Genomic DNA, 14,904 nt, shown 5'->3' with positions numbered 1-14,904 from the left:
AAAAACAGGGTAATATATTCTATTTACATTATAGCATTTTATTGAGTAAATGAAATAATCTATAGTAGAAATGTATACAAAATTCTATAAATGTTATGTCTAGCAACTACACTAATTTAGTTTTACTGAAATTGGGTTCTTTTTTAAAAAATCATCACTGAAGACTACAGAAGTCTACAGAACAGTAACACTGATGAGAATGAACTTCAGTACCAAGCTTTAAAAAAAAACTGTTCCAATCATTTTATGAGGACATTTTGCATTCCTTTTTCAAGCCAACCAACTGCTAACAATAAAATACTTTTTATCTATATAAAAGAGAAAACTATATAGAAGAAAATCAAAAGCTTCAGTAACAAAGGGAAGAAACAGATTATATATTACAATCCACATTAACTAAAGCACACAAATAGAAGATAAGAAATATAGATACCAGGCTAAGGCCAACCAAAGTATAATCACTTAAAAAAAAAAAAAAAAAGCAGGGGAGTAAGGTCTCCCCACCAATATCCAATATCCCAAAGTTAACAAGGGACCAAAACAAAGAGTAGAGGAACATCCAAACAGCTCTTTGGCAGTCTGGCAGACCAATAGGCTTCAGGTAGATTTTTTTTTTTTTTAAAGATTTTATTTATTTGACAGAGACACAGCAAGAGAGGGAACACAAGCAGGGGGAGTGGGAGAGAGAGAAGCAGGCTTCTCGCTGAGCAGGGAGCCCGATGCAGAGCGAGATCCCAGGACCCCGGGATCATGACGCGAGCCGAAGGCAGACGCTTAACAACTGAGCCACCCAGGCGCCCCTAGATTTTGTTTTTTAAAGATTTTATTTCTTTATTTGAGAGAGAGTTGGGGCGGGGGGAGAGGGAGAGAGAAAATCTCAAGTTGACTCTGTGCTGAGTGCGGAGCCTACCTCGGGGCTTGATCTCAAGATCCTGAGATCAGGACCTAAGCTGAAATCAGGCATCAGACGCTTTACCAACTGAGCCACCCAGGAGCCCCTGTTTTTACTTATTTATTTATTTTAATTTAAAATAGCTTTCTGGGTTGCCTGGGTGGCTCAGTTGGTTAAGTGTCTGCCTTCAGCTCAGGTCATGATCCCAGGACCCTGAGATCAAGCCCTGCATCAGGCTTCCTGCTCAGCAGGGAGTCTGCTTCTCCTTCTTCCTCTGCCTGCTGCTTCCCCTGCTTGTGCTCTCTCTCTTCTCCGTCAAATAAATAAAATCTTTAAAATTTTTTTTAAATAAAGTAGCTTTGTTAATATTTTTACATTGACTTTTCAAACCAATAATTATTTTAAAAAAGTATTTTAGATCAGGCAGTATACCTAGATTTGGGTAACTCTAATGATAAGCTTCTAAGAATACTCGTTTATACTTATCAATAGTAATATATACTTTTAACATAGAAACGTACATCTCTGCATCTGCTTACTATACTCAGACATGTTATCTGGTCTTATTGAACGTAGAAATTTGATGTACTCATCACTGTGGTATTTTGTCATTTCTTCAGCAGTGGCTTTATGGGGCCTCTGTGAAGAAAAACAAATGTCAGAATTGTGGAACTACAACTGGTTATATCAGAGTCATCAAACACAAAGTATACAATTTCCCCTAATAGTCCTCTCAAAAGAACTAGGTCTGCCAGAACAAAAGAAATTCCAAAGCTAATCCAAATTTATACATGTGTGTTTTAGAAAACAGTAATCAATTCCAAAGCTAATTCCTACTCCTTTAAAAGCATTAGACAGGTATGACCCCAACTATATATTAATTCCCAATTACATGTTAATTACTCCTTTTATTTTAGTGGAAATGGGTCAATGCTTATAAAGTTGAATCTGTGTTCAGAAACTCTACTTTCTCTCATTTTCCATCATAAACCTGTTCTATAACCAGTGAGAATGAGACTCATTTTCAGTTATAAGTCTTTGTTCATGATCTCTCTTCCTTTCCTTTGCCTATCCTTTGCCTTGTTCCCAAGAGCTGAATTTCATTCACACACTTCTCCCAAAAGGCTTCCAGGAAGACCTATCCAACTCCTCTTCTGTAAATGTTTATATTTGAAAGAAAGTAACTCATAGACACCCAATATTTGCTAACTGCTTCAAGTCTTTCTTTTCTCCTCAAACAGGCAAGAATTGTTGTGTCTTGCATTTGTTTATATATACTTCCATCAGTGCAAAAACATTTAAGGCGGTTGTATCCTAAATGTTAGCTGTACTGTGCATGTCCACTAACACATTGTTCCATACGCCAATAAATATTTGTAGAATTTTGTATATAGTTCTTTTGTAATAGTCCCAGGTCAACCACCACTGTAACAATGATATTTAGTACGCTACACTGAGTTGTTCTCCGGAATGTAAAAAGGTAGGGTATGAGAAACTTAAGAAATGGTTGAGGAAGAGGGACAAGAGAGGTCATAGCTCCCACACTCTCAGTTTTCTCTGAACAATAAAAAAAGAGGATTTTCTGTTTTCTTCCAGGCCTTTTCATCTGCTAAATGCACTTCAAAGGGAATAATCATTTCAAAGCAGATTAAGGAAAAAAAAAAAAAAATCACTGCTATTTATCAAAAGGCATACTCACATATATTTCCATTTTTCTATATAAGCCATAATTTAGCAGCAAGTTATGGGTCATGCGGATTCTATGAGGTTTCATGGGATGACCCTGTCCATAATAATAATTTCCAATATCACCTAAAATAGAAAAAAGACAAACTGAATATAGACAAGAAAGTCTTCACAATCTAAGTTTATGTATGTTCATCATTAGAAGGCACTTACCACCTAAACAAGATTTAAAACCTTAAATAATGATTTTAGATTTTTCAACTTTCAAACTGTATTAGAAAACCAAGATACTGTGTACACGTTTACATGGTGATAACTCCATTTACCAAAGTTTTGGATTAGCCCTAATAAAATACTCCATACTCACAAAAGTTTTACTTACTTAAATTGATAATTATTTTCCATATTTACAGGCAAATTCAGATGCCTAAATTCTGAGTTTCACTGTTATTATTTAAAAATTTTACAGCAAATATTGCTTCTTGAATATTTACTGGCATCCCAGAAATTCTTTATAGTTGGAATTATGGGGGTTAAAACGTTCTACACATCCATCACAGTCTATAAGAGAAAATTTTTGGTAAATGAAACTTAGATCCTAAATAGAGTTTTGCTCTGGTAAGACATACTCATGACATTTTTTAAGATAGTAAGGATATTTTGTCTCATTCTTCATGATTAGAAGTTGTAACTGCCAGCCTAACTTTCTATGACATCTTATATTACCAGGGTCTTAAACCAAATTTTCATCTACTGTGAAATCAACACTTTTAGGTAAAGACCCAGTGTTTTTATAATAAAGTAAAATTAAGAAAACCCCTAGAAATATACTATTTTTTTAAATGTAACAAACACTTTTTGCAACAGCCTGTATTAAATTAGGAATTACTTTTAGTATCAATTCTAGTCTTTAAATAAGTAATTCCAAAATTTTATTAGGACAGTCAAGCTAATTTTAACAGCTTGAAGTTAATCATTTCAACACAGGTTTATATAAAAGTGAGAAATTAAGAATTCCATCTCCCCACCTTCAGGATCAAAAAATATCTTTCAAAATCCTGCCTAAATACACATTTTTTTTGTTTAAGAGAAACTGAGAACTCAAAAACTTGTGTTTCTCTCTCTTTCATATATTTGATAATTGTCTAAGATGAACATTCCTACTTCATAACAGGCCTATTTTATAACCTCCCTATTTCTAAATACCACTACTGCTTGATTTTGTTGGTATACCACTAATTTACTTAATTCTTCATTTCTAACACAAAATCTCTTCTGAAAACAATTAATATATACACAGTCATTTTAAGGGAAAACCACCTTTCTTAAAACAACAAGGCTAAGACAATACAGACAAGTAGCTAAGCAGAGCTATGGGGGTGTGCAATTCCTCTGCATTTATCACAATTCAGAGGCAATGCGTGAAGTAAACTACCTTTATAAGGATCGGCTGTAAAGCTCATCTCTACATGGCTGGCACTACAGAGTTCCTTGAAAGCAGCCTGGTCTCAAATTCTTTAAGGTATGGAAGGCCCACTAGAATTACAAGGCATCTTGTACCCAAGTTAATGCAAGGGAGGTATTTCTAAGTTATTACCACTACCAGAAGAAATCACGAGAGTTGGAATAAAGAAACTAGTCCTTACAGAACTTCCAAATGCCTCTGTGTAAGATTTACTAACATGAAATGTCTCTAACATCTATCACATTTTAAGATCAAATATTCTAGTTACAGACCTACTGAGAATCCAGTGGGAAGTCACAAATAATACAACAGGAAAGATGTCAATCTACAGAAGGGAGACTACAGTTACAATTTCTCAGCAAGCCTGTTTTTAAAAAAGAAATGACGATAGCAGTAATTAACATTTTTTTTCCTGAGGAAAGAAACTGTTTAACATGCATTTGCAATAAATTTACATATATTTTGCTGGACGTACAAATACTTATCAGCAATTCCCATGTATCACTCAGATAGGTCTTTTTCTTTTTTATTATGTTATGTTAATCACCATACATCATTAGTTTTTGATGTAGTGTTCCATGATTCATTGTTTGCGTATAACACCCAGCGTTCCATTCAGAATGTGCCCTCTTTAATACCCATCACCAGGCTAACCCATCCCCCCTCCCCCCTCCCCTCTAGAACCCTCAGTTTGTTTCTCAGAGTCCATAGTCTCTCATGGTTCGTCTCCCCCACCGATTCCCCCCCTTCATTTCTCCCTTCCTACTTTTTTTTTAAACATATAATGTATAGTAATTAACATTTATTGAGTGTTCACTAGGAGGTACTATTCTAAGCACTTCACATGTATTATCTGTTAATCTTCTCAATTAACCCTATGATGTAGGTACTATTACTACTGTTCCTATAGTCAAGAAAGGTGAGATGCAGCTGAATCAGGCGACACTGCCAAAGTAACCCAATTAGCAAGCCAGAGGAGCTAGATTCAAACACGCAGAGCAATGCAGATAATCTTAAGCAGTAGCTACCCAGAAAGCAATGGCATTTTCAGTCACTAGAAAAAAACAGTAGGGGAAAGCCTGGAAAGAAAAGGATATATGTAATACAAATATTTTAATACGGTGCTTAGGATCTTTAATTTAGAGAAAATGAACGTAAGAAACTACCTAACCAATTCATCAAAGTAACACTTCTTTTTTAAACCAATTGGGTCCTCAAATTTTGTATGAATACATATAGCTTTTAACAAGTTTCTCTGCTACAATTTAGGGGTCCCATCAAAAATATGTTCACTTCCTAAATGACACAAGGGGAGCTAAGCCAAAGATAAGTGCCATTTTTATAAAAGAAACATTGCCCAACACTTTCTGGCTTAATCCCGTATCTCAAAATTCTCTACAAGGTTGCTTTGTAGCCATCCACTTTTTATTAAACATAAAATGTCTTTTCTTAGTTTAAGAACCTACAAATTCCATTCATGATTTAAATGGTTAGTAACATAGCTTGGGCATTTTAAATGTTATCTTGAGTTTTATCAAAATACACAAAAATGCATTACAAATGAAGCAAACATCCAGAAAAATTAGTGCAAGGTGGTTCCTTGAATACAACAAACTTTGTCAATGTGAAGAAATTACCATAAAGAATTAGTTATCTGCAAAATTTTAGAAATTGCTCACTCTTCAAAAGAAGCTATCAGAATGAAATGGCTACTAAGGTCTACACTCTCTTATCCAAAGTACTTGGGACTGGATGTATTTCAGATTTTTGTTTTTCAGGTTTTATAAATGTAGTATGTTACATCTGCTGTATATTATGTGATACCCTGGGGTCTGCACAGCATTCTATAATCAAACATTAATATTTTTTGCAGCAAAAATGTGTGAATATTCACAGTAAGCATAATAAAGATTATAAATATTAATTCAGATTAAGCTTTTGATTCCAAATGAGTTACAGATTTTTCTTCCCATTTTCACATAACTTTGAATTTTAAGATTATAAAATGTACCTTTACCCCTAAAGATAAGCACGCTATAAAAATTATCCAGAAAAACAAAAAAACCAAAGGAAGCAAGAAAAAGCCATAGTATTATTTTCACCTTCCACACACTACTGACTTAATCCACTACTAGCTTAAACACTCTGGCCACTGCCTTCCATAATACCACTGTCCTGGACTGTATTCCTACCCCACAGCCACTCTGCACCAACCTTTAAATATCAGGAGTTTCTCATGTTCATTCATTCATTTAACAAATTAAGAGCCTACCGTGTGCTACGCACTATTCTAGGTGCTTGGATAAGTCAGTGAACAAGAGTGATGTCCTAAAAATCCTCTCAGCAATAAATCACCTAACTGTTCAATCTAGAAAATTAGGAGTCGTCCATCCTTCATTCTGTACCACCATCAACCAGTTCCAGCTCCATTTCTAATCCATCAACAAGTTCTACTTGTTGTACTCCCAAAACCTCTCTTAAATGTGTCCATTTCTGTCAGCCACAACCACTATATTTTATGTGGACCAACATGCATTCAATTCTTGCTTTCAGTATTCATTCATCACTCTTCACCATCCTTTCTTCACCTGAGTTCTATTTAAAAATCCTTCACTGCTTTTCTACTCCCTGAACCAAGTTCAAATCTCTTACTACAAAGTTTTTGTGGTCTGGCCCTTTACTACCTAGCCTGGCATCACATTATTCCCCCATGTCTTCCTTTTTGTTTAGTGTGCCAAATCCTAACTACGTGGCCTTTGCAGTTTGCAGTATCTTACAGGAAAACTTTTTTTTCTTTAAGATTTTATTTATTTATTTGACAGAGAGACAGAGAGCACAAGTAGGCAGAGAGGCAGGCAGAGGGAGAGGGAGAAGCAGGTTCTCATTGAGCAGGAAGCCCGACGCGGGGCTCGATCCCAGCACCCCGGGATCATGACCTGAGTCGAAGGCAGCCGCTTAACCAACTGAGCCACCCAGGCGCCACTACAGGAAAACTCTTTTAAGGCTGGCCCATTCTCTTCCTTCAGGCCTTCCTTGTCTTGAGTACGCTACAAACGTCCCCACTCTTACGATCTAGCATACGGTTTATTTCGTTCTTCGGACTTAATCTTTTGTCCACCTGGCACACAGTAGGGACTTTAAGCCCATTTGATATTTCTACACCCAAAGTTGCTTTCATGAACAAGTATAAACCAACCGTTATTAGAGAGGAATGAGACTTATTAACCAGTACAAACATCCTTAAACTTTTTTTTTTTTTTAAAGATTTCATTTATTTGAGAGATAGAGCAAGAAAGCATGAGCAGGGGGTAGGGGAGAGGGAGAAGCAGGCTCTCTGCTGAGCAGGGAGCCCAATGTGGGGCTCGATTCCAGGACCCATGACCTGAGCCGCAAGGCAGACAACCAGCTGAGCCACCCAGGCGCCCTTTTATACTTTAATTTCTAAATCTGATCTGTTTCAATGCTATCATCATTCCCTAAGAGATTACCAGTTCCAACCATTTCCTTAAGTATTTGTCAACTGAGTAATTTACATGTTTTTGTTAGGAAAAAGAAAAAATTACTTAATACGTTTTCTTTTGGTATCCGTGGAAAGAGTTCCACTCTTGTGTCACCAAAAGAAAGAAGAAAAATCGTGTTAGGTGCGAGGTACTGACCTCTTCTTGGACCTTAAAACAAGTCAGTGTGATAAAGGATAAGGAGTGTATCAAACAGGGATACTAATCTATTTTCATCTGTAAAACAGACAAAATGCCACTGATCCTACCTGTCTGTAACTCAGAGTGGTTGTAAGCAGCAGAGAATGTTATATGAAAGTGCTCTATCCATAAAAATAAGGCACTAATCATTTATTCACCAAAAATTAAAAAAACCTTTAATTTTTATTTAGATGGTAGAGATTAGACATAAGCGAAACAGATTCTGTCCTCATGAAGCTTATATTCTAGTGAGGAGGAGAAAATTTAGGTGCTAGAAATAGGATAACAGTACAAGTGATAAGGAGAAAAGCAGTAAGGAGGATTAAGGCAATAGGAAAAAAGGCTGATGAGGTGAAATCTGAAGGAAATGAATAATAAAGAATAGCTGGGGAAGAGTATAAGAAAAGCTGTCTTATTGGAGCATTACACCCTACTATGTTTAAACAATGATGTGCAATTAAGACTACTGGTATTCATGGTGGCACCTCGGTGACTCAGTCAGTTAAGGGTCAACTCTTGATTTCGGCTCAGGTCATGATCTCAGGGTCGTGTGATCGAGCCCTGCATCAGGCTCTGTGCTCACTGCGGAGTCTGCTTGTCCCTCTCCCTCTGCTCCTTCCGCCCCACTCGCTGGCTCTCTCTCTCAAATAAATAAATAAAATCTTGAAAAAAAAAAAGACTACTGATATTTATGAACTGCTGCTATAATTCATTCAGCACTCTGATTTGCTGATTACCTATTTTGGAAGAAATGATTACCTATTTTATGGATAATATTTATATTACAGCTAAGAACCCATGCAATTTATTACAGGCTATCTACCAAAAACACTTTGGCACCACTGTTGCAAATAAAGGTCTAAGAATATCTGTCAATTAGTTGGCTGCCAAATAAATTCTTATAATCTCCTAAACTACGAGTATACTGGGAGGCATGATCTTTGTAACTTTTATATTCTATCTTTGTATAGTGTTAAGTGCTTTTAGTTGAACCACTTGTCTCCAAACATTTTGATGCACTCTATCAAAAGAGGAAAAAACAGAGCATAGAGCAGTATCTATACAATTATGTAAATTGTTTATATACAACCCTATTATATTGTATACATTGTAAAACAGGCACCAAATGTGATTGGCCTAAAGCCTAATTCAAAACAAAGTACACTTAATATTTCTAAAGTATTATAAATTCTTTCTTTTTTTATTAAAGATTTTATTTATTTATTTGAGACAGAGAGAATGAGAGAAAGAGAGAGAGAGAGAGCACATGAGAGGGGGGAGGGTCAGAGAGAGAAGCAGACTCCGTGCCGAGCAGGGAGCTGGATGCGGGACTCATCCAGGGACTCCAGGATCATGACCTGAGCCGAAGGCAGTCGCCCAACCAACTGAGCCACCCAGGCGCCCCAAATTATTTTTTTTAATAAAGATTTTATTTATTTATTTACATGAGAGAGACAGCACGTGCGCACAGAAGCAAGGTAAAGGGCAGAGGGAGAGAGCATCTCCAGCAGACTCTGTGCTAAGCACGAAGCCCAATGTAGGGCTCCATCTCAAGACCCTGAGATCATGACCTGGGCTGAAATCAAGTCTTAACACTTAAATGACTGCTCCACCCAGGCGCCCCCTAGGTAAAGTATTACAATTTTGAGTATTGTAATACCAGACTAACACAGTTGGTTTGCTAATTACATTTAAGTACAGAAACCACATCATTTCAAAGTCAGAAGGGATCTCAGCCACTAGGTCTATCATTTTACAGAGTATCGATAATCGTGCAATACATACAAGATGACCAAGATTTAGAATTAAGTTTTTGAAAACTTTGGACTATGGGTCAATATCTATAGTAAGAAAAGTGAACTTCTCTTACTTTCCTCAAAGATTTAAGGATACCTCCCTCATCCATCAGTGCCTGAGGGTTTAGCTGAAACCAGCATTCCAGTCATCTAAAGGGTTTAATACTGAACACTGTAAAGCATACGGAAAAAAATACATGTCTTTAGAAATTCCTTTCATTTGCTAGATACTCTCTGTTGTCAAGAGTGTGCCTAATGGTCCCACTAAGCCTAAAGGTAGGTTTCCTATGATTATAGAATCCACTACTTCATTCCTGTATTCATCTTTCTTTCTACTTTATCAAGTTAAAACAAGGTAACTTAGGCTAGCAGATTTTTAATTCCAATCCAATCCATACTGTATACCTTCAAATCTCCCAATTCTTTGGTGCAGCAGCTGCTTTACTTGTATCTTCTTTTCTCCCCCCAAAAGAAAAAAATACCGCTACCCTTTTAAGCTGACAAAATAGGGTTTTTTTAAATAATGAAAAAGTAAGCTTTTGGAATTGTTGAAAGTTTAGTATACTAATAATTAGCACACACTAATAATTAGCACGATGATACCCAACCCGTTTAATAATTTCTACAAAAGTTTTATTAGCCCCCCCAAACCCAAAGAATATTTCCAAATGAAAGCAAATAAAAATTCCATTCTGAAAATGAGGCATGAGCCTTAGACAAAAGGCATATAACCTAATGAGAGATTTCCAAATGATCAGTTATACACTGTGTTGGCCTTAAGTAAAGCAGTTGAATGGTCTATAGTAAAGTATTAAGCAACAATCATGGGACTTGACTATTCCCACTCCACCTACCAAGCCGCGTCCTGCCCTGGACTTGACTATTCCCCCTCCACCTACCAAGTCCGCGTCCTGCCCTGGACATCCCACTCCTCAGCAAAGGCTCCTTATAAAAGGGCCCAGAAACAGCTGTTCATAAAACTGCTACTTAAGGGTATCTCCCAGTTCTACAATTCAAGTCTGGTGACACGAAGTTACAAGCTGCTTACTTCTTCAGAGCCTATCACTGTCAATAGCAACTAAGAGCTGTAGGAAGAGCCTTAGCACCAGTTTCCCCAACTTTTTAAACCTTTTACCCCAACTCCTGACAAGAACAAATCTTTAAACCTTAGGAACAATATCATTTTAAAAATTAACTCACAAACACGGTTATTTATTTTCCAATTTAATCAGGGAATGCAGGGCTTGGGTTTTACCACTGTCTCAAAATATGCATGAAAACTTAAAGAATGATTTTAACAAATACAATCCATAAATGTACTCCTACCTTTACTCCTCCAGGATGCCATAATTTCGATTTGTATTACACATATATGTAGTGCTCTCAAAAAATGTTTTTAAAATACAGCTGTTAACTATTTAGTACTAGCCAAATACCAAACAACTTAGATTTCTTATTTATGATTTTAAGTTTTTCCACACATGACACAGGTGGTCATTTTATATACTCAAGCATTAAAAGATTCATTTTTGCTAATTGAAGTAATATGGTATGGTCATTTTCAAATTAAAATCAGATTTATTCTGATTCTAGACCTCTTGGGTCTTTCCACCTCTTTAAGATTTTGTAATATACACATAATACAACATATGCAGGAAACAACTTCCAAGATTTGTATTGCTTCAGACCGATCAAGGACTTACTTGCAGGTCATTGAGTCTAGCTTCTTTGTAAAATTTTCGAAATCCTTTTCTGGAGAGTAACCCAGTAGAAATATTTACCAAATGAACGTCTTTGTGAAATCTGCAAAACAGGTTACTACTCCATCTCCACAGGAAACAGGATTCAAGAGATTTAATGTTACTGCTCAAATTTCAAATCAGAGAACCCCTAGAATCATCTGACTTTCATAATTTACTGCACCGCAAGCTCAAGCTTACCTGATTATTTAGTACTTCTGCATTACTCCTCCAAGTTTTGCTACACCAAAACTCCCAACACCTAGAAACAGCTTTCGCAAGCAAGATGCCAATGCTCTCCTAAACCTCCCAAGCAGGGTGTATTTCCTGATCGAACAAAGAGCAACAAAGAAGTGGGTGGTAACCGCCTCTCACGGAGACAAGCCAGAACCCATCTAGTCTGATCTACAACAGAAGCAGTAACACCTCCACGTTTCCCTAACACCGTCACATTTCCCGCTAAGACTAACTACCTCAAACTCGAAAACCCCAATTTTTATCGAGGAAGTGAAGCCTTTTCATTTAAATCCTGAGAAAGTGGCGCTCAAACAACCCGGCGAACAAAGGAGAGGGATGGAGCCCAGGCGAAACAGCAGAGTCAGTGTGTCCCAAGGAGGACGTGAGTCCCCACCCTTAGTAACTCCTTGCCAGCCCCGACCCGGTCGAGGGGTCCGGGCTAAAGCTTGGAGACGGAGAAAGGAGCAGATGCAGCGGGCCAGCCCGAGACAGAGAGGAAGGGAGAGGCGGAGCGGGAGCGGGCGGTGACGGAGGGCGGGGGAGAGACGGGGCCTGGGGGCGGGGCTCTAGCGGGCGCCGGGCTTTGTGTGAAGTCCGGGCCGGGGTAGATTATTTCGACCCGGGGGGAGGGGTCAGTGCCGGAGCAGAGGACCCCCACACCTCCGCCCCCGCAAGTGGCGAGCAGGAGAAGAGAGAGGGCAAGCCATCCCCTTAGCCGCCTCCACTTAGATGGGGTAGGCCGGCATCGTCCCACAGGCGGCTGCCTTCGGGACGGCGGACCCTACTGCCAGAGGAAGAGCGGCAGGAGAGAAAAGGGGGCGTCCACCTGCCCCCCCCGGGGGGCCGCTCGCAGCGGAGGGGCTCCCCCTGACGGCGTCGGGTCGGGAATGGGTTAAGATGCGCCCAGACGTCGGTCCCTCCTCCTTCCCACCCCTCCGCACCCGCGCCCGCTCGCGTCGGCGGCTGTGGGACCCGGCGCGGCTCAGGGCCTGGTTCCCCAGCCCTGCCCACCCACCCACCCTCCTGCCAGCCGGGCCTCTCACCATCGTAATAGTAGCAGACTTTCTTCTTGCCGCCTCCTTGACTGTACGCCATGGGCTCCCCGGCCACCGCCGCCTCCGGGCTCCGGCTCCTCCTCCTGCTGAAGCTGCTGCTGGTGCCGCCGCGGCTCGGCGGGGAGAGAAAAGGGCTGGGGCGAAGGTGGGGGTGGCAGTCCCGCAAGGAACGGCTGGCCGGAGGGAGGAGAGGAAGGGACGCCGGGAGGACTCGGTACCGCCCGGCCGAGGGGCCGAGAGCGCGGAGCGGGGGGTGGCAGCGGCGCCAACTCGCGACACTGGGGAGGGGGAGGGGGCAACCAAACCACCTCCGGAGGCCGAGGGGAGGTGGGACGTGTCCACTGTGGCCTTCACGGGGGAGAAAGGGGTCCGACTAGAAAAAGAGGTCTCTTCAGTCTTGAGATAAGAGGCCTTCTGCTGATAACCAACTTGCAGAGGGCGACGCCAAATGCAGTCGTGAAACGAAAAAAAAAGTCACGCTGTCGCTCCGCAAGTAGATAAAAGGAATGCGGAGCCGGGTGAGCGCTCCCCCCTTCGGATCTTCGCGTAGTGGTTGCGCCTATCCGGAGTCTGCGCAGTCGTGTCTTCCCAACCGTAGCCTTGGCCGCCTAGACCCCCTCCGCGTCGTCCCACGCCGCTCCCCTCCCCCACTGTCGCGAAGCTCCCGCCCGAGCGGACCACGTGCCGCGAACCGGGCGGGGAGAGACCACTCTTGCACCCCTTCCGGCCTCCTTGAACACGCCACGCTGCAGCCCGGGGTCCCTGGGCCGGGTCGCTTCAGGTTCCTAGTTTGTTCATTTGTTCTTTCATTTTTTTTGCTGATATTGCCCCGAGGTTCTGAGCTGTTAAGGGGAGCTATTACGGACAATAAATTGTAGAGTCCACTGCCTGGGTTTGAATGAGTATTTGTAGAACACATTTGCGTTGGGACGTAAAGCACAGTTCTAAGCATTTGCATTTATAGTATTTTCATTGATACCTATATATAATAGATCCTGTTAAGTCATTTAAAACTCTCCAAAACTGTGGGATGTATTTCTATTCCTTCCTTATAAATGGGGGCAGATTAAGGAACTTGGTCCTTTCAACTGTTGAGGATCTGGGGTTTGAATTCATTCAGTCTTTCCTACAAATCCACACACCCTTACTCCATTTTACTGCTGCTGCTGGCTGGACACTGCAAGATAGAAGCTGAAAGCACTTTCAGAACTCATGGAAGTTATATATACCTTTGTCTGATCAGCAAGTCAACAAACATTTATCAGGCATCTACTCTAAGCCAACCACACTGCACGTAAAGGGTGGAGGGACTCACAGTTTGCAATATAGTACTCTTTTCCCCAAATAGCCGGATACACACTCTTCCATACTCCATCAAAAAAAAAAAAAAAAAAAAAAAGAAAGAAAGAAAAAAGGTCTTAATGAAGCAGGAGCCATTTGGAGCCACTACCAAAAATATCTTCTTTATTTTGCTCTTTGACTTCAAAATCCCCAAGTTGTGTATATTTACAGCAGCAGTTTTCCTGGATCTCACCCCAAGAAGTTTAAGAAAGTCCAAAGTAACCCCTTCCCCCTCTCCCGCCAAGTCTTTATTTTTTAACAAGAACCCCATGTAACTGATGCAGTTGGTACAGGAGCAGCAGTGTGAGAAACATTGGCTTAAAGTTAATAACGAGGTATTGACTTTCACAGTTTTACTCTATCAAGTCCCAAATCAACTTGGTAGATTCTGAGAAGAAACTAATATTCTTCTCAGAACCAACATAGTGAAGTCTGAAATGAGACTTTATTTACTTCAGGAAAATTTCCCTGTCTCTGCCTACCTTACTGCCCCCAGGTCTGTTTCCTTGTCCTTCCCGTGGTCTGTCCTTGGGACTAGTAGCGCTCTAGCTCAACACCATGTTAAGGTTGCTAACAAGTCCTCTGAACTTCTCATTACAATAGAGTTTAACAAGAGGAGGGACTATGTCTTGGATATAATTGTATCTCTATGCCTATGACACGGGGCAAGTCACTTAAACTTTTCTTGGTCTGAATTGCTTTATCTGTAAAATGAGGCAGTATTAATTTGAAGAATAATTCCTCGTATGAATATCGAGTGGCTCAAATAAAATATGGAATCGTTTATAAGCAATGAAGAACTATGTAAACTTAAGGATTTACTATGATTACTATTACAATACTAGTAATAATAATTATTGTTTGCATCCATAATAGCTAACTTTGAACACATGGGAAGAGCCTGGGCATGTATTTTGGTTATTGTTGAATTTATTAGTTATTATTTAATAATTTTAAACTAATAGAACCAATTATTTTACCCTTAGAAACTGGCA

The 14,904-nt window shown here is 39.9% G+C and overlaps 1 protein-coding gene across 3 annotated transcripts in view; it reads right to left on the bottom strand.

Moving 5' to 3' along the window:
• Positions 1-12,866, bottom strand: part of HDAC2 (histone deacetylase 2) — a 29,669-nt gene extending 16,803 nt beyond the window's left edge. Inside the window, exons 1-4 of one of the 3 annotated variants that reach the window (XM_028104210.2) lie at positions 12,557-12,720; positions 11,478-11,603; positions 2,592-2,704; positions 1,414-1,531 (exon numbers count right to left, since the gene is read on the bottom strand). In XM_028104210.2, the coding sequence (XP_027960011.1) occupies positions 1,414-1,531; positions 2,592-2,666 (193 nt within the window). In that variant the 5' untranslated portion in view covers positions 2,667-2,704; positions 11,478-11,603; positions 12,557-12,720. Of the gene's footprint in view, positions 1-1,413; positions 1,532-2,591; positions 2,705-4,315; positions 4,377-11,477; positions 11,604-12,556 lie in introns of those variants that run through there. The other 2 variants (XM_028104213.2, XM_028104211.2) reach the window with 2 other exon arrangements.
• Between the last annotated feature and the right edge of the window lie 2,038 nt (positions 12,867-14,904).

The sequence above is a fragment of the Eumetopias jubatus genome, unplaced genomic scaffold, assembly GCF_037043125.1.
Source record: "Eumetopias jubatus isolate StellerSeaLion01/CBP00866 unplaced genomic scaffold, mEumJub1_p1.0 scaffold_6, whole genome shotgun sequence".
In the NCBI taxonomy this organism is placed as follows: domain Eukaryota; kingdom Metazoa; phylum Chordata; class Mammalia; order Carnivora; family Otariidae; genus Eumetopias; species Eumetopias jubatus.
The sequence above is the reverse complement of the archived record's forward strand: the minus strand, read 5'-3'. Positions and strand labels throughout refer to the sequence as shown.